The 25,568-nt window shown below is 39.0% G+C and overlaps 1 protein-coding gene across 1 annotated transcript in view; it reads left to right on the plus strand.

Moving 5' to 3' along the window:
* Positions 1 to 25,568, plus strand: part of AOAH (acyloxyacyl hydrolase) — a 280,216-nt gene that overhangs the window by 108,366 nt on the left and 146,282 nt on the right. The window contains exons 10-11 of the mRNA XM_049781733.1: positions 2,949 to 2,997; positions 4,855 to 4,949. Coding sequence (XP_049637690.1) covers positions 2,949 to 2,997; positions 4,855 to 4,949 — 144 coding nt within the window. The remainder of the gene's footprint in view (positions 1 to 2,948; positions 2,998 to 4,854; positions 4,950 to 25,568) is intronic.

A 25,568-nucleotide genomic window follows, 5' to 3' on the forward strand; every position in this document is an offset into this window, starting at 1 on the left:
GTATCAAAGTAACTGAATTATTAAAAAAAAATCAGAGCCAATTACCAGAGTCCTAAATTTCAAGTCCCTTACTTTTCTTTCTCTTTTAATAAGGTTTCCAACCAATGATGTTGAGGAAATTCATGCCGAGGTGCTTTGGGGCTAGTAGAACTATACCAGGTAGCACTAGCAGTGTTAATCAGAGACCTAGCTCATGGTCTTGAATAGGTACTGTCTGAAAGAAGCTATTTTCTCAGTTCACGGAATATCTTTATTGGGCTACACCTTCCAATTCCCAGGAGAAATGACATGAAAATATGTTCAAAGTACAGCCTAATTTTCTCACTTCACCTAGAACTTTCTATGGTTTCAACCACTCAGACAGGTACAGTGAACATGGACATAAGGAGTACTGAAGTTTAAGTTCACCACTCCAGACCACAGAGATTGTTCAATGGCCAGGAACACCTGCATGCACCAGACCCAAGTTCAAAACCTTGCAACACACGGTCCCTTGCACACCATCCATGTAGCTCTGGAGACCCTTAAGCTTCAATGAGATGGCACTGGTGGGCCCCAGCACCACAGAGCACAAGCATTTCCACATCCTTAAGATCTAGCATGGAACCATCTGGCCAGCCAAGTATCCCCTGGAGTGGTCCCAGGATATCCACAATAAACAGATACGTGAATAAAGAAATGAATGAAAGAGTCACCACTTCCATTAAATTCTACTTCGGAATAAGTTGCACCTTTTAGTTTCTGTAAATACTTCCCTCTCTCCAACGTGTTTATAGTCCACAGCTTACAGGATGTGGAGAGTGGGGCATCACATTTCAGTTCAGCACTCCCACCCAAGTTTCACTCATTCTGCTTTTCCATACAGAGAAGTAGATATATACCCTAAATTTCTGGTCAAGACTCCTAAGGCAGCCTTAATCTGGCAAATACAGTTTAGTTGTCTTTTGGAACCTCGGGCATGTGTGTGGTGCTCTGTGTTCTGGGAAATACCCCTGCCTCTGAGTTGATGAGTCCCTAAACTCAAAATGGCTGTAAGAGAATGTGGAGCTCCACCAGGAACTCAGAGAGCCAAGACTTATGTAACAGCAGAATAGCACATTCACTTACTATCATTCCCAATCCACAAATAAAAACAATGCCCAGAATAATAAAATCATAAATTCAGAAGAGACTTTTAAAACCATCTTGAGGCCTGAGCTAAAGTACAGTGGGTAGGCACTTGCTTTGTACATGGCTGATTAGGTTTGTTTCCTGGTGCCCCCCCCCCAATATGGTCACCTAAACCCAGCAGGAGTGATCCATTATCAGAGCCAGGACTAAACCCTAAACACTTTCAAATGTGGCCCCAAAAATGCAAAGGAAAAAGAAAAGAAAAAGAAAAGAAAAGAGGGAAAAAATAAGAAAACCACCAAATCCAACATTTCCCAAACTGAGTTCGTAGAGCCCTATTATTAATATAAAGTTAAAATACATGAAGACAGTGATTCTATTGCCAAGATTTGGAGATGTTTGGTCAAGTAAAGTTGAACAGTTTTGCCTTTAGATTTATCAGCATCTTAAAATGTTTTAACATGCATTGGGTTACCCTAAGACCTAGAACATGAACACAATTTTCATTACATCTCTTAACAAACAAGCACTTTTGTATTAGAATACTATTAATGCTAATAATATCTAGTAAAATTTCAGTGCTCTTCCAATTGTATTTAAATAAAAAATATGTAAATATAATTTTTTAATTCTATAATGTTTTTTGGTTCACACCCAGTGACACTCAGGGGTTACTCCTGGCTATGCACTTAGAAATCGCTCCTGGCTAGAGGGATCATATGGGAACTGGGGGGATCAAACTGTGGTCCGTCCTAGGTCAGCCGCATGCAAGGCAAGTGCCCTACTGCTGTGCCATTGCCCCAGCCCCTAAAAAATTATATATATATATATATATATATATATATATATATATCTTAAAGACTTTCCTTTGGCTTTTCCAAGAACCAGTCTCTGTAGGAACCTTATTGTGATCCTCACTGTCAGGCTTTTCAATTTTTGTAATATTGACATGGGAGTAGAGTCTTTCTTTAATTTCTGGGATGGGTACCATCCTATAAATTATAGAATGTTGAGCAAATCGCCCTAACATTTATCCACTAGATGCCAAGAGCTACAGGTCCCTCAGTTGTAACCAATATGTCTTTAGACATTACCAATTGTCCCTAGTTTGTGTGGGAGGCAAGCAAAGTGCAGGATCATACCTCATTGAGAATAAATTCTCTAGAACCGTCAGTTCCTGGACACTGGAGCTCTTTGGACTCATTGAGAAACAGCTCAGACTGCTGAATCTACTCAGACCTGTGTCCCAGCCCCTAGTGAGCTATCAATGCTTCCTCAGAGTGACAACTACATACTCCAAAACCCTGTCCTGCATTCTTAGTAAAGAGACTGTCCAAGTTCTGTCCCCAGTTCTTTGAGGCCTATCTTGCTTTCTTGGAGTGCTGTTATATTGCATAGTACAGTGGTTTGGGTGCTTGCCAATCAACCAAGCATGCAATCAACCAAGATTCAATCCTCAGAATCCTTCTGAGCACCACCAGGAGAAATTCCTGTGTGTAGAGCAGGAGTACAGCCAGGTGTGGTCCAAAAAAATAAAAAAAATTCAAAACAAAACAAAAATGACCCAGAAAACTTTGAAGAGTTTAATCTAGTAATGGGCCTCTGCCTTTGTGTTGTTGTTGTTGATTTTGGTTTGGGGACCATTTCCAGCTATTCTCAAGGGACCATATGGAGTACTTGGACACTGAACCAATCAGCTCTTTGCAAGGCAAGTGCTTATCTACTGTTCTATGGCTCCAGCACCACTTTATACTTCTAAAGCCATTTGGAAAGTACTTAATCTATGTGTCTCATACATTTAAAAGAAAACTGCTAATCTCAATGCTTTTCTTTTAAAGGGGGTTGATCCAAAGGATGAAATTCCATATGAGAAAAAATTCTGTGAAGGTATGAATGGTTAAAGTTGATGTGCATTTTAAATAGACTATTATGTAATTCTTATCTGATCTGAGTATAACCCACATGATCACCAATAACTTGACCACTTTACATTGATTTTCATGGTAATTGGAAAAAAAACATTTAAAAAATCATTTAAAAATGGAAGAAGGATTAAAGTCTACCAAAATCTAAATTCTGCTTAATTTATTCCTTTATTTGGGAACTATAAGTATGAGTCTAATATTTATGCAAAGGAAAAAAACATAACTAATAGATAATAGTAACTAAAATCAGAGACTTAATCAAATAAGTAAGCAGATGTTAGAGACATTTTTAAATTGTTCCTATGTACTTCTCAATATACTATTAAGTTAAACTTTGAACTTGTAATCAGAGTTTCCCTGTCCAATTCTGGGTGGATGAAAGATTCATGTCCAGGTGACTTTAGGAAGATTCTAAGCTGTTGTCATTGGGGTTTACCCACAGATAGCTGAACAAATGTGCTCATGCCACAGTGGGCACTTTAGAAAGAAATCTGCAAGTAGGCACACACCTGATGGGTAAAAGATGTTTCTCAGAAACTCTCTTATGTGGCATTCTGGTAATATCTCTGTTCTATGCTTAAGAATGGCTTTTCTCTAACAGAAAAAAATTATTCCATTTGTTTCATCATCTGTTCAGCAGTAATTTCCTGAATGCCTACTAAATTATATATTAAAGGTGACATTTGGTTCTGAGCTTTCATAGACATACAGGAGACAGTCATCTTACAGTCTTTAAATGTTCAGAAATCAGGAAAGATTTAAAAGTCATTTTCAGTCATTTAGGTTAGAACTACTTGTTGGATGATGAAAGAATTAATGAGTAGATAAAAATGAAGGAATAAGCAGCTTTAAATAAAATTTAGTACATGAGATTCTGGGGTCATTGTGAAGAGTCTATTGGGGCTCCCAAATCCTCTCAGTCCCCATTTGCATGGCCAGTGCTAACTCTCCTAGATTCCAAAAATGAGACCCTGGAAAGAGATGGGCTCATCCTCTGGTATAATTTTCGGGGAAGCTGAAGGTGCCTCTTCTTTTGACTCTAGGAGGCACTGATTTATTCTTGAAAATTTCTTAAGGAATTTATATGAGAATATTCATCACCTGAGTGAATAATTTATATAGCTTGGCTTCAGAATCAGGTTAAGTGATTCTTAACTTTCAAACAGACAGGACTCTCTATATATCACCATCTCCACATGCATCAGCCAGAATCATCCACCGCTGCTATTGTGTATAGGAATGAAAAACTTTAAAGGCGTTTGGAAAATCAAAACTATTCTGAGTTCATTCATTGTTTTGTTTTGTTTTTGAGCCACACTCGGCACTACTCAAGGGTTGTTCCTGGCTCTGCCCTCTTTCACTCCTGGCAGACTCAAGGAACCATTTGGAATTTGGAGGATCAGATCAAACCCAGGTCTGTCCCAAGTTGGCAAATGCCCTACCGCTTCTGCCTCTAGTTCATTAATTCTTCAAGTGAATTGGTGGGGGTTTCGAGAAAGCAATTTCTAGAGCCAAAATCTAGAACTCATTTCTGAGCTCAAATAAAGTTTAACTTGTTTATTCTCTCATCATTCATTCACAACGTTCTGCTGAACTAGGAAATACACCTGCATTTTCACAATTTAGCTAGCAGTCTGTTGGCCTGAAAATCTCATTCAATCCTAAGTATTATGCCCATCACTCTCCAACTTGCAAAAGGTGGTAATGCATCACTGTGATTATGTTCTGTGTAATGTACACACAACAGGGTACCTAGTCTCCAATCTGGAGGTTTCACTACTTGAGTGCATAAATAATGCAAATAAATTGTGCCACCCAGGTTCACAGCCCAAGGGAATCATTGTGCTGGGAGACTCAGCTGGGGCTCATTTTCACATCTCTCCCCAGTGGATCACAGCTTCGCAGATGTCTCTGGTAAGTAATTTTGTCAGTCAGCATCATGGATGTGCTGGCCTTTGTGTTTCTTTCCCTTGCTCTCTCTGAACAGGATGCCAACTCCAAACAGGTGCAAATTTCCCTGCTCAGCAAAATCAACCATAAAAGACCCGGATGCATTCATTTCAGTTCAGAACATTTCAATTTATGTGATGATAAAGGTGGGGATGTTACCTCAACAGGCTCATAGTTAAAGAAGGTGGGTGGTATCAGTGGGAAAAAAAAAACTGGCACAGAGAGGAAAGCTTTGTCTGATAGATCTCTGGGCTTGGTTCAGAGAAATTCAGAAACAGAGAAAATAAATTATGAAAACTACAACTTGTTTTTTCTTTTTGACCCCTTCTCAGATTAAAAGGATTAGACATGAACACAGTCTGATTGATTAAATATCTCTCAAGGGAGTTGCAAACCAGCTGGGAACTCAGATATCCCTTTGTAAGATCAGAAAGCAGAGAATTTATCTGGGCATTTAAAAAATGCTTGAGGAACAGGAGATCTCGGAATCAGGGCCTTTCCCTTGCATGCAGAAAGTTGAATTCTATCTGCAGCACCACTTAGAGTGCTCTGAATACCACAAGGGCACCAGAAGTGATCTTGGAACACAGTGGCAGGAGTAAGTTCTGAGTACCACCAGTTGTAAGAGGAAGGAAGGAAGGAAGGAAGGAAGGAAGGAAGGAAGGAAGGAAGGAAGGAAGGAAGGAAGGAAGGAAGGAAGGAAGGAAGGAAGGAAGGAAGGAAGGAAGGGAGGGAGGGAGGGAGGGAGGGAGGGAGGGAGGGAGGGAGGGAGGGAGGAAGAAGGAAGGGAGGAAGGGAGGGAGGGAGGAGATAGCTGTGTGAGAATCACATTTTATAAAAATACTAAATTAAGACTATTGATAAGTTATTATACCTATGAAAGATAATTATATTAGACAAGACTACAGTTGGGTGAAATAATTATTTCCAGATCTGAAACAGATGTGGAAGTCCAGAGGCAACATTGACTAGATTGGACAAAAACCCCAGAAAAGTAAACCTGATGAAGTAGACCTGGATTGACTAGCAGGAAACATTATGGACCTCAGGTCAGAGGCAGTACAGGTCCTAAAGATAAAACACAAAACACAAAAAGAAGAGAACAGCTGAGTAGAGAAGCAACAACCAAAATTGATCATAACATTGATAATAGAAGATTATTTTCTGAAGTTGAGGAAATTCCCATTTCAACCAAGTCACACCCGCACAGAGCTTAGGCTTTGGTATTGTAGATGAAGCTGGGGATGTCAGATCCCAGAATATTTCGTGGCCTGACAGCTTTGGAATGAGGTGGGACAGCAGAGGATGAGCTGGAACAGATTTAAGCCATCTGGAGAAACTTTGGGGAAATTACTCGACTTATTTAGGTGAGAGTGGGATACTTATAACAGCTTCAGCCAATCAGGCTAGGGGAAAGTATTCTATAAGAAGCAAACATTGTTATTGGAATTACTGTTTTTATTTTTTCCTCCCCTTTGTAGTAGTAGTAGTAGTAATAATTTGTTGTGACATTACAAATAGTAATAATAGAACTAATAGTGGCAAAAATTGCAATGTCTTGGGAACAAATAGAATGCTGTGTTTGCACACATCCGTGTGTGAAATGCAAGGGGCCACACGCTTGTGCTGGGAATTACATTCGCTGATGTGGAATAGCACTAAGCATCCAACTAGTGACCTCATCCCCACACAGAATCCCTACCCTCAAACTACTACATAAAAATGTTTTACTATATCAGGGGCCAAAGCAATAGCACAGAGAGCACAGTATTGGCCTTGCACTCAGATGACCCAGGTTTGATCCCCATCATCCCATACAGTTCCCTGAGCCTGCCAGAAGTAATATCTAAGTGCACAGCCAGGAGTAACCCCTGAGTGCCACTGGGCATGACCCCAAAACAAACAAAAAATGTTATACTATATTTAATTATATAAAATGTTTAAATTATACCATTTCAAAAGTTTCTGAAATTAAAAGGTTAATAAAATGCAAGAACATATATCCCATATAACATGACGAATTCTCTAATGATACACTAATTCCTTCCTACATGGCAAGAACCTTTGTTTTTTAATGACCAAAAAAAAACCAGTTTTATCTTCAGAGCTAATCAAAACAAAAATTAAAACAACAGTGCACTACTATCAGACATCTACTAAGAGTAGAGTTATAAGGAGTACAGTGACAGGAGATGGCTCCAAGTACTGAGGTTATCGTTGGCTTGGAAGGGATTGGGGTTCAGCACACTAATCCTTGAATTTTCAGGAATAATTCCCAAGCACGGAGTTGAGGAGTAGTCCTGGAGCACATCTGTGCCTTGCCTAAAAATACAAAAAAAAAAAAAAAAAAAAAAAAAAACTGAGTAGGGCTCAGTTTTACTACAGATAGGGGGAAATGAACATGAGCCATTCAGAAGGGTTTAATTGCTGGAACTTCTCTGGAAGGTATTTTTCACTATGTATAATGTGATATTAAAATGTTTGTAATTTTTTGGGCCACACCCGTTTGACACTCAGGGGTTATTCCTGGCTATGTGCTCAGAAATCACTCCTGGCTTGGGGGGGACCATATGGGACGCCGGGGGATCGAACCGCAGTCTGTCGTACACTAGTGCTTGCAAGACAGACACCTTACCTCTACTGCCACCTTCCCGGCCCAAAATGTTTGTGATTTTAGCCAATAATTACACATCTAGAAATTTACCTTGAAAATTGCTAGATCTATTACTCTGGACTAGATCTGGGTGCTGAAAGTACATAAAAAAGTGATGTGGATGGTAATCCTTTATTGACAGTAGTGTAGATCATAGTATCTAAAAGGAAAAGTAAATCAAAAGAGAGAAGTAAAATGTCTGCCTCAGAGATGGGAAGTGGGGATAGAAAGGAAACCGAGGACATTGGTGGCAGGAAATGTACACTGGTGGTCTATGTTGTATGACTGAATACTAACTATGAACAACTTTGTAAGTATGGTGCTTAAATAAAGTAATTAATTTTTTAAAAAAGAAAATTACTACGTCTTTTGCTCAAGTATATGAGCATAGTCGGTTCAATGCCCCAGTGTCCCATAGGGTCTCCCAAACAAGGAGTGATTTCTGAGTGCATAGCCAGAAGTAACTCCTGGGCATCACCAGGTGTGACCCAAAAACCAAAAAGAAAGAAAAATGGAACAAGGAGTCAGAGATAGTATATTGAGTAAAGCACTTGTAGCTCAGGCAGATGACCTGGATTTGGTTGCCAGTGCCCCATATGGTTCCCTGAGCCAGTCAAGAACACTCTGTGAGTATAGTCAAATGTGGTGCAAAAATAAAAACTAAAAGAATAATCAGTGATGACATGGATGTGGAAAAGAAGAAATCCTCATCTTATTGGCAGAAATACTTGCTGGTACAGCCTCTTTGGAAAATAATATGGACTCTTCTCAAGAAAAAATAAAGAATTAAGTATCCATAAAACCTAGCAACTCCACTTCTTGGGATCTATTCCAAAATGCTAGTTTGAAGAGATTTTCATGCTCCTATATTCATTGAATAAATTTTTCACAATAGTCAAGATCTAAAATTACCTAAGTGTCCAAGAAAGATGATTGAATTGTTTTAGACACTGTGAAATACTATTTTGTGCTGAAGATTTTTTAAAAAGTAAAATATTGCGGGGTCAGCAAGGTGACGCTAGAGGTAAGGTGTCTGCCTTGCAAGCACTAGCCAAGAAAGGACCACGGTCTGATCCCCCGACGTCCCATATGGTCCCCTCAAGCCAGGGGCGATTTCTGAGCGCTTAGCCAGGAGTAACCCCTGAGCATCAAATGGGTGTGGCTCAAAAAACCAAAAGACAAACAAACAAACAACAACAACAACAAGAAGTAAAATATTTCAATTCATAATTGTGTCTATGACTACATGGATGAAAAGGCACATATATATAAGCACATTTCTTAGCAAGAAATATGCTTATGATAACCTGTTAAGGAAGCAAACATGATTACAAATGGTATGTATAATATTATATTTTATAAAATATGTATGACTGTATGAACAAAATACATCTGTATTTTAAAATGATAACTTTAGATGGTGATATGCTGTGTAACATTTTAACTTATAAGATTTTGGGAATTGTTCTTGCTTTAAACACATCGCTATAGAAACTGGCTAAAGAAAAGCACTGCTTTATTTTATCTTTGATAAAAGTTCAATGAGGTAGTTGTTATTGCCACATAATTCACTTTACAGAGATTCTAAAGTTGAGTAAGCTGCCTAAATTTACACAGTTAACACGTCAAAGAATCACTTTCTTTTTTAAAAAATAATTTTTTATTGTGGCCAAAAGTGAATAACAAACCTTTCACAGTTATATTATTTAAGGTACATAGTGACAATGAATCAAGGGCATTCCCACCACCAGGGTCATCCTCCCTCCACCCTTTTTCCCAGCACATGTCCCATATCTCCTCCTTTGCCCACTGGAATGCTAGTGTATCTGTTCCCCTCTGTGTATAGCTCGTTGTAGATAGGTTATCTATTTTGTTGTTGTTCATTTTGGGTTTGACATTTATGTCTGATCATTTTTTATTTCCACTAAATGTTCATATGGATGTTTTTTCTTTTTTGTATATAATTTTTATTTTAATCATAGTGGCTTACATATCGTTCACAGTAATATTTTAGGTACATATTAACATTGAATCAGGGTAATTTCCATCACTGAATTTTCCTCCCATCTCTGTTCCTGTCCTGCCTCCCATATCCTCCACCCTCACCCCTGGGGCTGCTAGAATGAGTGGTCCCCTTTGTGTCTAGCTTACTACTTAGTGATCTTACAACTGTTTGGTCATGGTACCTCCATTATTTTGCCCTCTAATTGGGAGGTGGGACTAGACAGTTTAAGTTATGTGGTTTTGTTTGAAGAAGAGAAAAGTAATAAAATGGGGTAAAAATCAAATACACCGAAAATGGGTGGAGTCCTTCTAGAGGCTCTCGTCCTTGGTTTGAGAGACGAAGGGGAAAAAGGTGAAACACCACAGCAGAATTAAAAGAAGTTTCAAATAAACTATCTAGTGAGCACTACACAATAAAGATAGGCACCACATAGTAGCCACAGTCTTCAAATAAAAAACATGACAGAATGCAAAAAGGAAGAAAGAAAAGAAGAAAAATAAATAAATAAATAAAAATGGAGACAAAAAGTTCAATATCCACACCAATTCAAAAAAATCGACAAAACTAGATAGATTTTTTAAAAAAGATTATTTTGTGCTTTTTGTCTTTTTTTTTTCTTTCTCTTCTGCATAGGCATAGTAAACATTGGGGTCATTTGGAAAGGAATTCTCTTGGCCTAAGATATAAAGGGTTTCTCCATCCTTGGAGTATATTGTCATGGGATTAACTATAAACTCCTTTCTAGTTCACTTACTCTCCCCTTAGTGTTTTTGTGGTGTATGGAAGACTTCTGCTCTGTCCTGGGTGATAAAATCAGGTCTCTGTATCTAGAGATCTTGGTCTCTGCACAGGTCAAGGATGGAACTTATGATGAAGTCTTTCCTTGTGGTTCTAGAAGTTTTGTTCCCTCAGTGTCATTTTAATCTGTTTTCTGTGGATGGTGGTCTTGGTCCTTGAGCTGATCCTAGGATGGAGCTTGGGATAGCGTCTTTCGTTATGTTTCCAGAAGACCCATTCAGTTGCTATTGTCTCGTCAGGCCTCTGAAATTAGAGATCATGGTTGTTGTGCAGGTTGTAGATCAAAACCTAGACTAGGGCTTTTTATTGGTCCCAGGATATATACTGCCTGCTCATGGTTCTATCTGCCATCTGTAGATCACGATCTTGGCTTTTGCACAGACCAAAGGGTGACAAGTCTTCTGATTTTGTCTTATTGTTAGCTGGTGAGGTAGAATAACCTGCTCTTAGGTCAATGTTCCCAATGTCCTCGTTGTCAGGATATCATATTAGAGCTGGAACATGTTGGTGTCCGAGCAGTATTAAGGATGTCCCGGATGGATTTGATTCCTGTAGCTGTTGTGAAGAACAGTGTCATTTCTATGGCTGAGATTCAGGATTCAAGGCTGAACGGTCGGTGTCTAATCACCAGGGGTCTAAGTTGGGTCCACATGACATATTTTCAAGGTGGGAGATGCCCCTGTATTGTAAAAATGTATGAGCTCTTATCCCTAGTAGATAAGAGCTTGTTTTTATACATAACATTTCCCCCTTTTTAGTGTGCCTTTGCAGGAAGAAATGGTGCTACATTATATTGCCGGTGCATTTGGGGGTGGAAAGAGAAGAAAACAGAAACAAGTCACACACCCAAAAAATAAAAAAATAGAAATAAAAATATATGTGCTCACATATATATAAATAAAAATATTTAAAAAATGAAATAAAAAAAGTAATTAAAGGAACAAAGTGATGCAGGAGACTACCTTATATTTGGGGAAAAGCAGGTAAAGAGGTAGTGTTATACAGCTCTTATACTTTTGATAGAAGTACAGGTTTCTCCATTGTCTTTTGAGATTTTCTTGAGGGTGTGGGGTGTGGGTTCCCTGGCGCCTTTTCATCACACACCCTGACCTTCTTCAGATTGACAAAAGATTTGTGGCAGGGAGGTCTTGGATAGAGTTCTTGCATTGGGGATCCTTTTAGAGCCAAGTCTGGTATCAAGCAACAGTCCACTTTAGGAAGAGTTGGTAAGGAGGGCCACACAGCATGAGTCAGCAGGGGTGTTGGTTGTCTTTTCTTGCCAGGGACGAGGTGTGGGTTTGAGTGGGTGTCCCTTCGCTTGGGTGCTGGGTACTGGTTCATTGGGGTAGGAGGTCAGTCTTGATGCCTAATGGATTAAGAGCTGAGGGTGAAGAGTTTTAATAAAGTGGGAAATCTGGATGGGATTGAGAGGTGAAGAGATAGTCGGATTTCTAAAGGGGAAAAGAGGAAAGTATATGGAAGGGACAGAAAAGGAGAAAAGAGAAAATAAGATTAAAGAGAAAAAGAAAAGAAGTAGTGAGAAGAGAGGAGAAAAGAGCAAGGGAATGTTTGTTTGCTTGAATGTGTTCAATGAGTAGGTCACGTGCTTCAGGTCCTACAAGAATGCATAACCTAGAAATAAAAGGTATGTTAAAGAGTTTTATCAAGACATTTTCATAACTCAAGCTGGATATGGTATCTCATGTGACTGAGTCCCGAGGTGCCATCTTAGGTTGTCCACCCTTTGTATCCAAGAACGCTTGTGGACAGAAAAGCTGAGAGATTATTTAAATATAGTATGATTAAGGCATTAAAACATATTATTTTGAAATGCTTGCATTGGATTCAGTGATTTCCCATGGTATTCTTTACCTGTAATCCTGTATAAGATCCCCAAGAGATTATTATGTGCCTTTGTAGTAAAATGCTGAGTACATACCTGTTCTCTCTATGCTGCTCTTTTTGCTGTTGCTGCATTCTTTATGGTATAATGTGTCGAGAGTTTGTAATGATTCTCTTTCATGTGATTTGGGCACTACTCCCCAGAATATGATGACTGTAACAGTGTCTGGAGTTTCTACCCTGTTAAACCCTGTTATTTGATCATTGAGTATTAGTTGTATATATGATGTATGTTCTACGTGCTTCAGAATAGTGCTATCATTTTGTGTTTATTTTTCATATTCTGGCTTACTTCGTTTAAAATAATATGTTCTAGGCCCATCCATGTTGCTGCAAAGTCTATGATTGTATCATTTCTGACTGCCATGTACTATTCCACTGTGTATAGATACCACATCTTAATGATCCACTCATCTGTTGTTGGTCATCGAGGTTAGTTCCAAGACTTGACTATTATACTGAGTGCTGCAATAAATGGGGTACACACATACTTTAGGATGAATGTCCTTCCAACTTGGGGGTAGATACCTAGGAGAGCAATTGCTGGGTCAAATGGCAGTTCAATTCTGAGTTCCTTGAGCACTCTCCAGATTGTTCTCCATAGGTGTTGGACTAGGGGGCATTTCCACCAGCAGTGGATGAGAGCTCCTTTCATACCACATCCTTGCCAACAGAGATTGTTCCCATTATTCTTCATGTGAGCCATTCTCATTGGTGTAAGGTGGTACCTGATTGTTGTTTTGATTTGGATTTCAATAATGATGAGTGAAGGTGATCATGTTTTCATGTGTTCGTTGGCCATCTTTTGGTATTCCTTGGAGAAGTGTCTATTCATTTTATCTCCCCATTTATTGTGGCTTTACTTGATTTTGGGGGACACAGCTTTCTAATATTCTAGATATCAGCTCTTTATCTGATGTATTGAGTGCAAAGATTTTTTCCCATTCACTTAACTGTCTTCTTGTGTTATGTAGGGTTTCTTTCACCATGCAGAAGCTTTTTAGTTTGATGTAGTCCCATTTGTTTATGTTTGACACTAAAGTTCTTGCCATTGGTGCTCCATTCTCGAAGACCTTTTTGATGTATAGGTCTTTGAGTGTTATGCCTATTATATTCTCAATAAACTTTATAGATTTCAGTCTGATTTTAAGGTCTTTGATCCATTTTGATTTGACTTTTGTATAAGGAGTGAGGTATGGGTCATTTTCAATTTCTTACGTTTGGTTTACCTGTTGTACCAACACCATTTGTTGAAGAGACTTTCTTTGTTCCATTTCAAGTTCTTGGTTCTTTTGTCAAATATTAGTTGACTGTATATCTGGGGGTTTATGTCTGGAAATTCTGTTCTATCACACTGGTCTGAGGTCCTGTCTTTGTTCCAGTACCATGATGTTTTGATCACTATGGCTTTATAGTATAGTTTCAAGTTAGGTAAAGAGATGCCACTCAGCTTCTTGTTTTTCAATATGTGTTTGACTATCCTGGATCTTTTGTGGTTCCAGATAAATTTTATGATTGATTGTTCTAATTCTTTAAAGAATAATGTCTGAATTTGGATAGAGATTGCATTAAATATATATAGTAGTTTGGGTAGGATAGTCATTTTGACTATGTTGATTCTACCTACCCATGAGCATGGAATGTTCTTCCATTTCCTTAGATCCTCTTCAATTTCTTTCAGAGCGTTTTGAAGTTTCCCTGATATAGGTCCTTCACTTCCCTTGTAAAGTTGATTCCTAGGTACCTTATGTTTTTTGGTACTATTTTAAATAGAATTGTATTTTTAATCTCTCTCTCCTCACCTTCGTTATTTGTGTAGAGAAATGCTACTGTCTTTTGTGTATTGACTTTGTAGCCAGCCACTTTGCTGTATTGGTTAATTGTTTCTAAGAGTTTTACTGTGGACTCTTTAGGGTTTTCAATGTATATCATCATATCGTCTGCAAAAAGAGATAGTTTGAGTTCCCCTTTCCCAATTTGGATTCCTTTGATTCCCTTCTCTTGTCAGATTGCTATTGCAATCTTCTAAGATTATATTGAATAAGAGTGGAGAGAGTGGACAGCCTTGCCTAGTTTCTGACCTTAGTGGAAATGCTTCTAGTTTTTCGCCATTAAGGATAATGTTGGCTGTGGGCTTTTCATAGATAGCTATCTTGAGGAAGGTTCCTTCTAACCCTATTTTGCTGAGTGTCTTCAACATGAAAGGGTGTTGGATTTTGTCAAACGCCTTCTCTGCATCAATTGATATGATCATGTGATTTTTGTCTTTCTTGTTGTTGATGTGATGTTTGATGTTGATTGATTTGCGTATGTTGAACAAACCTTGCATTCCTGGGATGAAACCCACTTGGTTATGGTGTATTATCTTTTTGATGAAGTGCTGGATTCGGTTTGCTAAAATTTTCTTGAGAATCTTTACATCTATGTTCATCAGTGAGATTGGTCTGTAGTTTTCTTTCTTGGTGGTGTCTTTGCCATCTTTGGGAATGAGTGTGATATTAGCCTTATAAAAGGAGTTGGGGAGGATTCCTGTTTTTTCGATGGTTTGGAAGAGCCTGTGGAAAAGTGGAAGCAAGTCTTCTCGAAATGTTTGATAGAATTCACCTGTAAATCCATCTGGGCCTGAACTTTTGTTCTTAGGGAGTTTCTTAATTACATCTTCAATTTCCTCTGAAGTGATTGGGCTGTTTAGGCTTTCAAGATCTTCCTTTTTCAGTCTTGGAAGATGGTATTTTTCCAGGAATCTGTCAATTTCTACTGGGTTCTCTAGTCTAACTGAGTATAGTTGTTCATAATATGATCTCATGATATGTTGTATTTCTTGGGGTTCTGTTTTAATCTCTCCCCTTTCATTTGTGATCCTACTGATTCGAGTGTTTTCCCTCTATTTTGGTGAGTTTTGCCAGTGGTTTGTCTATCTTGTTTATTTTTTTTGAAAAACCAACTCCTGGTCTCATTGATTTTTTTTTTGGTATTGTTTTCTTAGATTCTATGATGTTTATTTATGCTCGGTTTTTATTATTTCTTGCCTTCTGGTTGTGGCTGGATTTCTTTGCTACTGTTGTTCCAATTCCTTGAGGTGACCCTTTAAGCCGTTTATTTTGTCATTTTCCTCTTTCTTAATATAGGCCTGCATTGCTATGATTTTCCCCCTAATTACTGCTTTTGCTGTGTCCCACAAATTTTGACAATTTTCTCTTCATTTCATTTGTTTCAAGGAATCTTTTCATTTCTTCCTTTAGTTCCTCTTTGATCCAGCTGTTGTTGAGCAGCTTGTTGTTTAATCTCCAGGTATTAGTTTTTCTCCATTGCATCTTCTTGTAGTCAATTTTGACCTCTGTTGCATAATGATCTGATAGGGTGCTTCTAATGATCCTTACATTTGTGGTAATATATAGGTTATATTTGCATCCTAGGACATGGTATATTCTGGAGAAGGTTCCATGTGGGCTTGAGAAGAATGTGCATCCTGCTTTCTGGGGATGGAGGGTCCTATATAAGTTTATTATCCCTAGATCTTCTAATTTTTTCATTTAGGGCTCTTATTTCTTTGTTATTTTTCTGTTTGGTGGATCTGTCCAGTGGTGAAAGTGGAGTATTGAGATCTCCTACTATTATCACATTTCCTTTCATGTGTTTGTCCAGGTTTGCAAGCAGTTGTCCCACATATTTTTTGGATCTACATTATGTGCATAAATATTGACCAGGGTCAGTACTTCTTGATCTAGTGTTCCCCTGATCAGTAAGTAGTGACTCTCTTTGTCTCTGATCACTTTCTTGAGGTTGAATGCAATTTGGTCTGATATAAGAATGGCTGTCCCTGCTCTTTTTTGTTTTCTATTAGCCTGAATAATTAATTTTCATCCTTTTTCTAAGCCTGTGCTTGTCCTATAGCTGTAGGTGTGTTTCTTGCAGGCAGCAGAAGTTAGGTTTATGTTTTCTAATCCAGTTCTCTTGGATGTGTCTTTTAATGGGAGAGTTTAGTTCCTTAACATTTAGGGAGATTATTGTCATAGAGGACTGTTGTGCAGTTGTGTTTTGTAGGGTGGTTGTTGTTACAATCGGGGGTTTGGATTGTGTAATTCGTCTCTGAGTAAGTCGTTTAGGATTGGTTTTGTTTGCACAAATAATGCAAGTTTTTTTTTTTGTTTGAGAATATTTTCAGTCTGCCCTCCCATATGAATGAGAGTTTTGCTAGGTATTGTACCCGAGGTTGGAAATTTCTTTCATTCAGTCGTTTAAATATGTCATTCCACTGTCTTCTTGTTTGAATTATTTCAAATGGGAGATCTGGTTTGATTCTTATATCCCTTCCTTTGTACTTGAGGTTTTTTTCTCCCTTATTGCTTTAAGGAGTTCATCTTTCTCTTTGTTTTTTGTTTTTTTGTTTTTTTTGGGGGAGGGGGCATTTGGATTACTATATGTCTTGGTGTTGGTTTATTAGGGTCTATTTTATTAGGGACTCTCTTCACTTTCTGGATTTGCACTGAGGCTTTTTTCTAGAGGGTGGGAAAGTTTTCTGCTATTATTTTCCTGACTACTTGTTCTTCCCGTTTCCCTGGTTCCTCCCCTTCTGGAATACCCACAATTCTTAGATTATTTCTTTTGTCCTTGTTCATTAGATACTGGACTTTTTCTTCCAGTGCTTTGCCTTTTATTTCCTTGTTGGTTTCTTGGTACTTTTTTGTTTGCAGTTTTCCTTTGAGTTCTTCAATGTTCTTCTCCTACTATGTGATACTGCTCGTATGGCTTGTTACGGTGTCTTTAATTCCCTTTGTATGGAATCTCTCATGTTCTATGACATTTCTTCTTTAATTTGACTGATTTGTTCATCCAGGGATTTCTTGTATTCGTTGGCTTCATTCCTTTTATTCCTTCATTTCTTTTATCTTGGTGGACTTGGAAACTTGCTAGGGTTTCTGTCCGTCTCTCCAGATGTTAGGTTTCTCCTTAATTTACCCATATTTCTTTGCATTCATTGGTGTGGCTTGGAGTGCAGTGCCTTCTGAATTCAACCGCTTTTGCCCCCTGTGGTGTGGGGATGGGTCCCGTCCCTGAGCATGGTTCAAGCGGGGGCTGTTCTGTTGTGTCGGCTCGTTGAGGTTCAGCCCCTCGCGTGCCCTCTAGTGGGGCCTGGTCAGTTGCTCTTCCGTTTTATTGCCAGCTAGTGCAGTTCTGCTCCTGGCCACAATGGTGTAGGGCGCTGTTGAGCCTAGCTCCTCGCGCCCCCCCCCCCTTACCTGAAAGACAGCCCTGCCACTTCCTTCAGTGGGCCTGCCTGGTCAATTCCCTCTGCTTAGTCCTGCCAGCCGGTGCAGTTCCGCCCCTGGCCACAGCGGTGGGGGCGCTGTTGAGCCTAGCTCCCTGCCCTCCCTCCCCGGCCTGGGAGTCAGCGGAAGTGGGTCTCAGCTCAAGAGCCTCCCTCAGGTTCTTCTGACCCAGCTGGCAGCTTCCCCCGCCGGGAGTCTCAGGTCACCTCCAGGGCTCAGGGGGCACAGGCTGCTCTAGGCTCCCCAAAGGTCTGGGGAGAAGACCCAAACTCACCCGGCCTATAGATTCTAGCCCATCCCAGCGCAGAGTGGGTCAGGCGCAGGGTTCTCGGGCGCCCACGGGCAAGGTGCGTGGGGGATGCACTCCCCTGCCTGCACTCAGGTGGGGACAGGCGCAGGCGGAGTGGTGGCGGTGCGGATCTCTGGTCTCCCACGTGGCCACGGCTGTTTTTTCTATCAGCATCCTCTTAAATCAGCTGCCTGATCTCTAAATGATGGCCTTAGCAACCATTGAAAGCAAGGCCAGTTACTTCAATGACTCCAATGGAAGTCAGAGTCCATCTGGATCAAGGTTGACACATGGCTCACGCAGTGAAGTGGTGGGGGTTAATGAGATTGGGAGAACTGTGTGCTGTTCTAGTCCACACTGGGGGGTCTGCAGTGTAAGTAAAGTATTCCCCTCACTTTAGAGTTCTCCTGAAGAACTTCTCTCAACTGTTTCACAGGAGCCGATAGTTTATTCTTCATTTTACTATGACTCAGGGGAAGAAAATGACCTTACCAAGAACAAAACACACAAAAAATAGCTTTCATGGGTCCAGATCCCATTCTGGATTCCTCACTGTAGATTCGAGTGGTAACATTTCTCATCTCTGATTTGCAGTCATACACTGATTGAAATATTTCAGATTAGCATGCATTCACTCGGTTTTGTATTCTTTCTTGCCCTATCCGTAACACTTTAAGGCAGCGAATAAATAGTTTTGATAAATAACAATGAGAACAATGATGAGGCAATGACTAAAGAGAAATTCAAAATGGCGTAATGATAGTTGGAATTTGTGGTTCTCATCAACGTGGCAGTCACACTATGAATGATAGAACAACACTATAATTTCAGGGTTGTTTTGCTGATTGTTTCAAGCTTTTGATGTTCTAGACTTCTTCAAATGTCTTTCCAAGTTAATGTTCCTCATCAGCCTAAAAATTGGTTCATTTCTTCATAAACCTGGAGACTTTTGTGGAATTCAATTTAGTAAAAATGTAAGTTAAAATAAGATGAAAGAGAGATTTTACTTAGAAAGTTAAAATCACAGATAAAATTTGATCATGGACTAAAATTAAACCTGCTCAAACCACCCCAATTCTTTCTCAGCAACATCAACACTCCTCGTCCACACAGCTCTGGACAGGAAGGAAGGGTTCGCAACACTTGCTTCTAGTTGAAGGCTGGGTGCACAGGTCATGTATATCTCATATTTCTTATTGGTGCAATCTATCCAAAGTGGTTTTTTCCCTTTGAAGAATTCTTTCCATGGAAGAGAAGAAGGTAGTGTCCTCTAAGCAAGGACATTTGCTGCCTTTTAACCACCATTGGCACACTAGCCAAGTCAAGTCACAGTCATGCCAAAGATCAATGGGGAAGGATGTAAAGCAATACAAATTGAGTGAGAATAGAGTTCTGTTGCTCTGTTGTTTTTAATCTAGTTATAAATGTTAAATATTCAATAGAGAATATAAGTAGGTACAGAAATTATTAAGAACTCATTAAATTTCCACTTTATACAACCACCCAGAGAGACTCTTTTCAACATTTTGGATTAATAGATTTTTTTGAAATATTCTTTTAATATTCTTTACTGGATAAAAAATATAAATTCGATATTAGAATGATTTCTGAAAAGCAAACCATTTTTATCCTTTCTTAAAGCTTTTAGAGTATTTTCCACTCTTTCTCAGAACTTCACAACATATAGACCCACACTTCATACAACTAGTAATAATGATGTAAAGTTTGCAATATTATTTGTTTCCATTTTTAATTATTAATAATCACAATAATTTCTATATACTCCTGTATAGAATTTACACTCATTATAACTGTCAGCACCTGTAGTATTTTTAGGTGTCCAAATCAAAATTTAAAACCACTACCCACTACTGAGTATTAAACTGAGTCATTAATTTTATTTTTGGCTATTATGGACCTGCTCCTTTGAAAAACAAAACTTATGTCTTAAAAACTCTTAATGTTTAGAACTTTTTCATTTGCCTCGGAATTAAAATCAAGTGTAAGAACTAAGAACAGCAAACATCTCTGAGGTTTGATGCATTTATGTATCTCAGGTTTTGGTTTGATTCTTTTTGTTTATTGTTTTTGGGTCACACCTGGCAGTGCTCAGGGATTACTCCTGACTCTACGCTCAGAAATCGCTTCTGGCAGGTGCTGGGGACCATATGGGATGCCAGGATTTGAACTACCGTCCTTCTGCATGCAAGGCAAACACCCTACCTTCATGCTATCTCCCCTCTCTTCCACCTTTAATGGCACCAAAGAGGGTTAAAACCACCAATCTCTGGCATACAAAATATAAAAACCTTTCTTTTTTTTTTCTTTATCTTGCATTAGTTCCACAACACTCATCTAGTGTTTGTGTGTGTGTGTGTATTTTATTTTTTTTTAGTTAGCAGCACATAGACCAGTTAATCCTAAATTGTAGTGCATCTTTTATACTTTTTCTTTTTTTTTTAACACCACCCATCACCAGTGCAACATTCCCATCACCAATGTCCCAAGTCTCCCTCCTCCCCACCCGACCCCCGCCTGTACTCTAAACAGGTTCTCAATTTTCCTCATACATTCTCATTATTAGGACAGTTCAAAATGTAGTTATTTATCCAACTAAACTCATCACTCTTTGTGATGAGCTTCCTGAGGTGAGCTGGAACTTCCAGCTCTTTTCTCTTTTGTGTCTGAAAGTTATTATTGCAAGAATGTCTTTCATTTTTCTTAAAACCCATAAATGTGTGAGACCATTCTGCGTTTTTCTCTCTCTCTCTGACTTATTTCACTCAGCATAATAGATTCCATGTACATCCATGTATAGGAAAATTTCATGACTTCATCTCTCCTGACAGCTGCATAATATTCCATTGTGTATATGTACCACAGTTTCTTTAGCCATTCGTCTGTTGAAGGGCATCTTGGTTGTTTCCAGAGTCTTGCTATGGTAAATAGAGCTGCAATGAATATAGGTGTAAGGAAGGGGTTTTTGTATTGTATTTTTGTGTTCCTAGGGTATATTCCTAGGAGTGGTATAGCTGGATCGTATGGGAGTTCAATTTCCAGTTTTTGGAGGAATCTCCATATCGATTTCCATAAAGGTTGAACTAGACGGCATTCCCACCAGCAGTGGATAAGAGTTCCTTTCTCCCCACATCCCCGCCAACACTGTTTATTCTCATTCTTTGTGATGTGTGCCATTCTCTGGGGTGTGAGGTGGTATCTCATCGTTGTTTTGATTTGCATCTCCCTGATGATTAGTGATGTGGAGCACTTTTTCATGTGTCTTTTGGCCATCTGTATTTCTTCTTTGTCAAAGTGTCTGTTCATTTCTTCTCCCCATTTTTTGATGGGATTAGATGTTTTTTTCTTGTAAAGTTCTGTCAGTGCCTTGTATATTTTGGAGATTAGCCCCTTATCTGATGGGTATTGGGTGAATAGTTTCTCCCACTCAGTGGGTGGCTCTTGTATCTTGGGCACTATTTCCTTTGAGGTGCAGAAGCTTCTCAGCTTAATATATTCCCATCTGTTAATTTCTGCTTTCACTTGCTTGGAGAGTGCAGTTTCTTCCTTGAAGATGCCTTTAGCCTCAATGTCCTGGAGTGTTTTACCTACGTATTGTTCTATATATCTTATGGTTTTGGGGCTGATATCGAGGTCTTTAATCCATTTGGATTTTACCTTCGTACATGATGTTAGCTGGGGATCTAAGTTCAATTTTTTGCAAGTGGCTACCCAGTTTTGCCAACACCACTTGTTGAAGAGGCTTTCTTTGTTCCATTTAGGATTTTTTGCTCCTTTATCAAAAATTAGATGATTGTATGTCTGGGGAACATTCTCTGAGTATTCAAGCTTATTCCACTGATCTGAGGGCCTGTCTTTATTCCAATACCATGCTGTTTTGATAACTATTGCTTTGTAGTAAAGTTTAAAGTTGGGGAAAGTAATTCCTCCCATATTCTTTTTCCCAATGATTGCTTTAGCTATTCGAGGGTGTTTATTGTTCCAAATAAATTTCAAAAGTACCTGGTCCACTTCTTTGAAGAATGTCATGGGTATCTTTAGGGGGATCGCATTAAATCTGTACAGTGCTTTGGGGAGTATTGCCATTTTAATGATGTTAATCCTGCCAATCCATGAGCAGGGTATATGCTTCCATTTCCGCGTGTCCTCTCTTATTTCTTGAAGCAGAGTTTTATAGTTTTCCTTGTACAGGTCCTTCACATTCTTAGTCAAGTTGATTCCAAGATATTTGAGTTTGTGTGACACTATAGTGAATGGAGTTGTTTTCTTAATGTCCATTTCTTCCTTATTAGTATTGGTGTATAGAAAGGCCATTGATTTTTGTGTGTTAATTTTGTAGCCTGCCACCTTGCTATATGAGTCTATTGTTTCTAGAAGCTTTTTGATAGAGTCTTTGGGGTTTTCTAAGTAGAGTATTATGTCATCTGCAAACAGTGAGAGCTTGACTTCTTCCTTTCCTATCTGGATTCCCTTGATATCCTTTTCTTGCCTAATCGCTATAGCGAGTACTTCCAGTGCTATGTTGAATAGGAGTGGTGAGAGAGGACAGCCTTGTCTTGTGCCAGAATTTAGAGGAAAGGCTTTCAGTTTTTCTCCATTGAGGACAATATTTGCCTCTGGCTTGTGGTAGATGGCCTTAACTATATTGAGAAAGGTTCCCTCCATTCCCATCTTGCTGAGAGTTTTGATCAAGAATGGGTGTTGGACCTTGTCAAATGCTTTCTCTGCGTCGATTGATATGATCATGTGATTTTTATTTTTCTTGCTGTTGATGTTGTGTATTATGTTGATAGATTTACAGATGTTAAACCAGCCTTGCATTCCTGGAATGAAACCTACTTGATCGTAATGGATGATCTTCTTAATGAGGCATTGAATCCTATTTGCCAGGATTTTGTTGAAGATCTTTGCATCTGCATTCATCAGCGATATTGGTCTGTAATTTTCTTTTTTCGTAGCATCTCTGTCTGGTTTAGGTATCAAGGTAATGTTGGCTTCATAAAAGCTATTTGGAAGTTTTCCTGTTTTTTCAATTTCATGAAAGAGTCTTGCCAGGATTGGTAGTAGTTCCTCTTGAAAGGTTTGAAAGAATTCATTAGTAAATCCATCTGGGCCTGGGCTTTTGTTTTTGGGCAGACATTTGATTACTTTCTTAATTTCCTCAATAGTAATGGGTGTGTTTAGATATGCTACATCCTCTTCATTCAATCGTGGAAGATTATAAGATTCCAAAAATTTATCCATTTCTTCCAGGTTTTCATTTTTAGTGGCATAGAGTTTCTCAAAGTAGTTTCTGATTACCCTTTGAATCTCTACCATATCAGTAGTGATCTCTCATTTTTCATTCCTAATATGAGTTATCAACTTTCTCTCTCTTTCTTTCTTTGTTAGTTTTGCCAGTGGTCTATCAATCTTGTTTATTTTTTCAAAGAACCAACTTCTGCTTTCGTTGATCTTTTGGATGGTTTTTCTGGTTTCCACTTCATTGATTTCTGCTCTCAGCTTTGTTATTTCCTTCTGCCTCCCTATTTTTGGATCCTTTTGTTGAGCACTTTCTAATTCTATGAGCTGCGTCATTAAGCTATTCAGGTATGCCCCTTCTTCTTTCCTGATGTGTGCTTGCAAAGCTATAAATTTTCCTCTCAGTACTGCTTTTGCTGTGTCCCATAGGTTCTGATAAATTGTGTCTCCATTGTCATTTGTTTTCAGGAAGGTTTTGATTTCCTCTTTGATTTCATCTCGGGCCCACTGATTATTCAGTATGAGGCTATTTAACTTCCAGGTGTTAAAATTTTTCTTCTGTGTCCCTTTGTAGTTTATATATAATTTCAGGGCTTTGTGGTCAGCAAAGGCAGCCTGCAAAATTTCTATCCTCTTGATATTATGGAGATATGTTTTGTGTGCTAATATGTAGTCTATCCTAGAGAATGTCCCATGTACATTAGAGAAAAATGTGCATCCAGGCTTCTGGGGGTGGAGTGTCCTGTATATATCTACTAGGCCTCTTACTTCCATTTCTCTCCTCAGGTCTAGTATATTCTTTTTGGGTTTCAGTCTGGTTGACCTGTCTAGTGTTGACAATGCCGTGTTGAGGTCTCCCACAATTATTGTGTTGTTATTGATATTATTTTTCAGATTTGTCAACAGTTGTATTAAATATTTTGCTGGCCCCTCATTCGGTGCATATATGTTTAGGAGGGTGATTTCTTCCTGCTGTACATATCCCTTGATTAATACAAAATGTCCATCTTCGTCCCTTACAACTTTCCTAAGTATAAAGTTTGCATCATCTGATATTAATATGGCCACTCCAGCTTTTTTTTGGGTGTTGTTTGCTTGGATGATTTTCCTCCAGCCTTTTATTTTGAGTCTATGTTTGTTCTGACTATTCAGGTGTGTTTCTTGTAGGCAGCAGAAGGTTGGATTGAGTTTTTTGATCCATTTAGCCACTCTGTGTCTCTTAACTGGTGCATTTAGTCCATTGACATTGAGAGAAAGAATTGTCCTGGGAGTTAGTGCCATCTTTATATTAAAGTTTGGTGTGTCTGTTGGTAAGCCTTGTCTTAAAGTATGCCATTCAGTTTTTCTTTTAAGAATGGTTTTGAGTCTGTGAAGTTTTTGAGCTGTTGTTTGTCTGTGAAACTATGTATTGTTCCTTCAAACCTGAAAGTGAGTTTTGCTGGGTGCAGTATTCTAGGCGAAGCATTTATTTCATTGAGTTTTGTCACTATGTCCCACCACTGCCTTCTGGCCTTGAGTGTTTCTGGTGACAGGTCTGCAGTAAATCTCAAGGATGTTCCCTTAAATGTAATTTCTCTTTTCGATCTTGCTGCTTTCAGAATTCTGTCTCTATCTATGGGATTCGTCATTGTGACTAGGATGTGTCTTGGGGTGTTTTTTCTGGGGTCTCTTTTAGTTGGCACTCTTCTTTTTAAAATGTCTAGAAGAACATGAAAACCCAGAAATTATTTTTGTAAAGGAGGCCCCATCACCTTCTTCTGACTTGTTTAACAAACAGAGGTTCTGAGCATTAAATCCATAGCTCTCACGATGACTAGCTCCACACTCACCCTGTAATCCCTGCATAAACTGGATTCCACACTCATAGATACTGCAGTGGGATTACCTATTCAAGAACAAACACTTGACTGCTGGACCTCACTGCAGGGCCCTAGGGAATGTGGCAGATCCCAGAACAAACCAGGGCCCTTCTGGAGCAACCCCACCTCCCAACTTGTTTGGTACCTTTCCTTAGCTTTGCCATGTGGAAGACCATCTTGCCTGAAAAGAGCAGTAAGTATTACAAGAAAGCAACAGTCCATTCTACAGCTCACGAAGCCACTCAACATTCCCTTGCCTTGATCTCTCAAGAAAGCAAAAAGGGCTTCTAAAACAACAGCCCTTTCCTAGCCACAGCCCTGGGCATTTTTCGGGCAACTTCACTTGCAGCCTCAAAGACCTATTTATACTAATTAGATAAGGAGTGTGTTCATCTGGAAAGATCCTTATTCAATAAAGTGTGGAAGAATCACCCTCCTAACTCCCCATAATCAAAGTTTTCTGAGTCCCACTTTACTGAAAGCAAAAGAGATGTTTCCCTTGATCCTTATCTTGTAAACTTTGCCTCTCTCCAAGACTCCCATCCTTA

This window comes from Suncus etruscus, chromosome 10 (genome assembly GCF_024139225.1).
Source record: "Suncus etruscus isolate mSunEtr1 chromosome 10, mSunEtr1.pri.cur, whole genome shotgun sequence".
Taxonomy (NCBI): Eukaryota; Metazoa; Chordata; class Mammalia; order Eulipotyphla; family Soricidae; genus Suncus; species Suncus etruscus.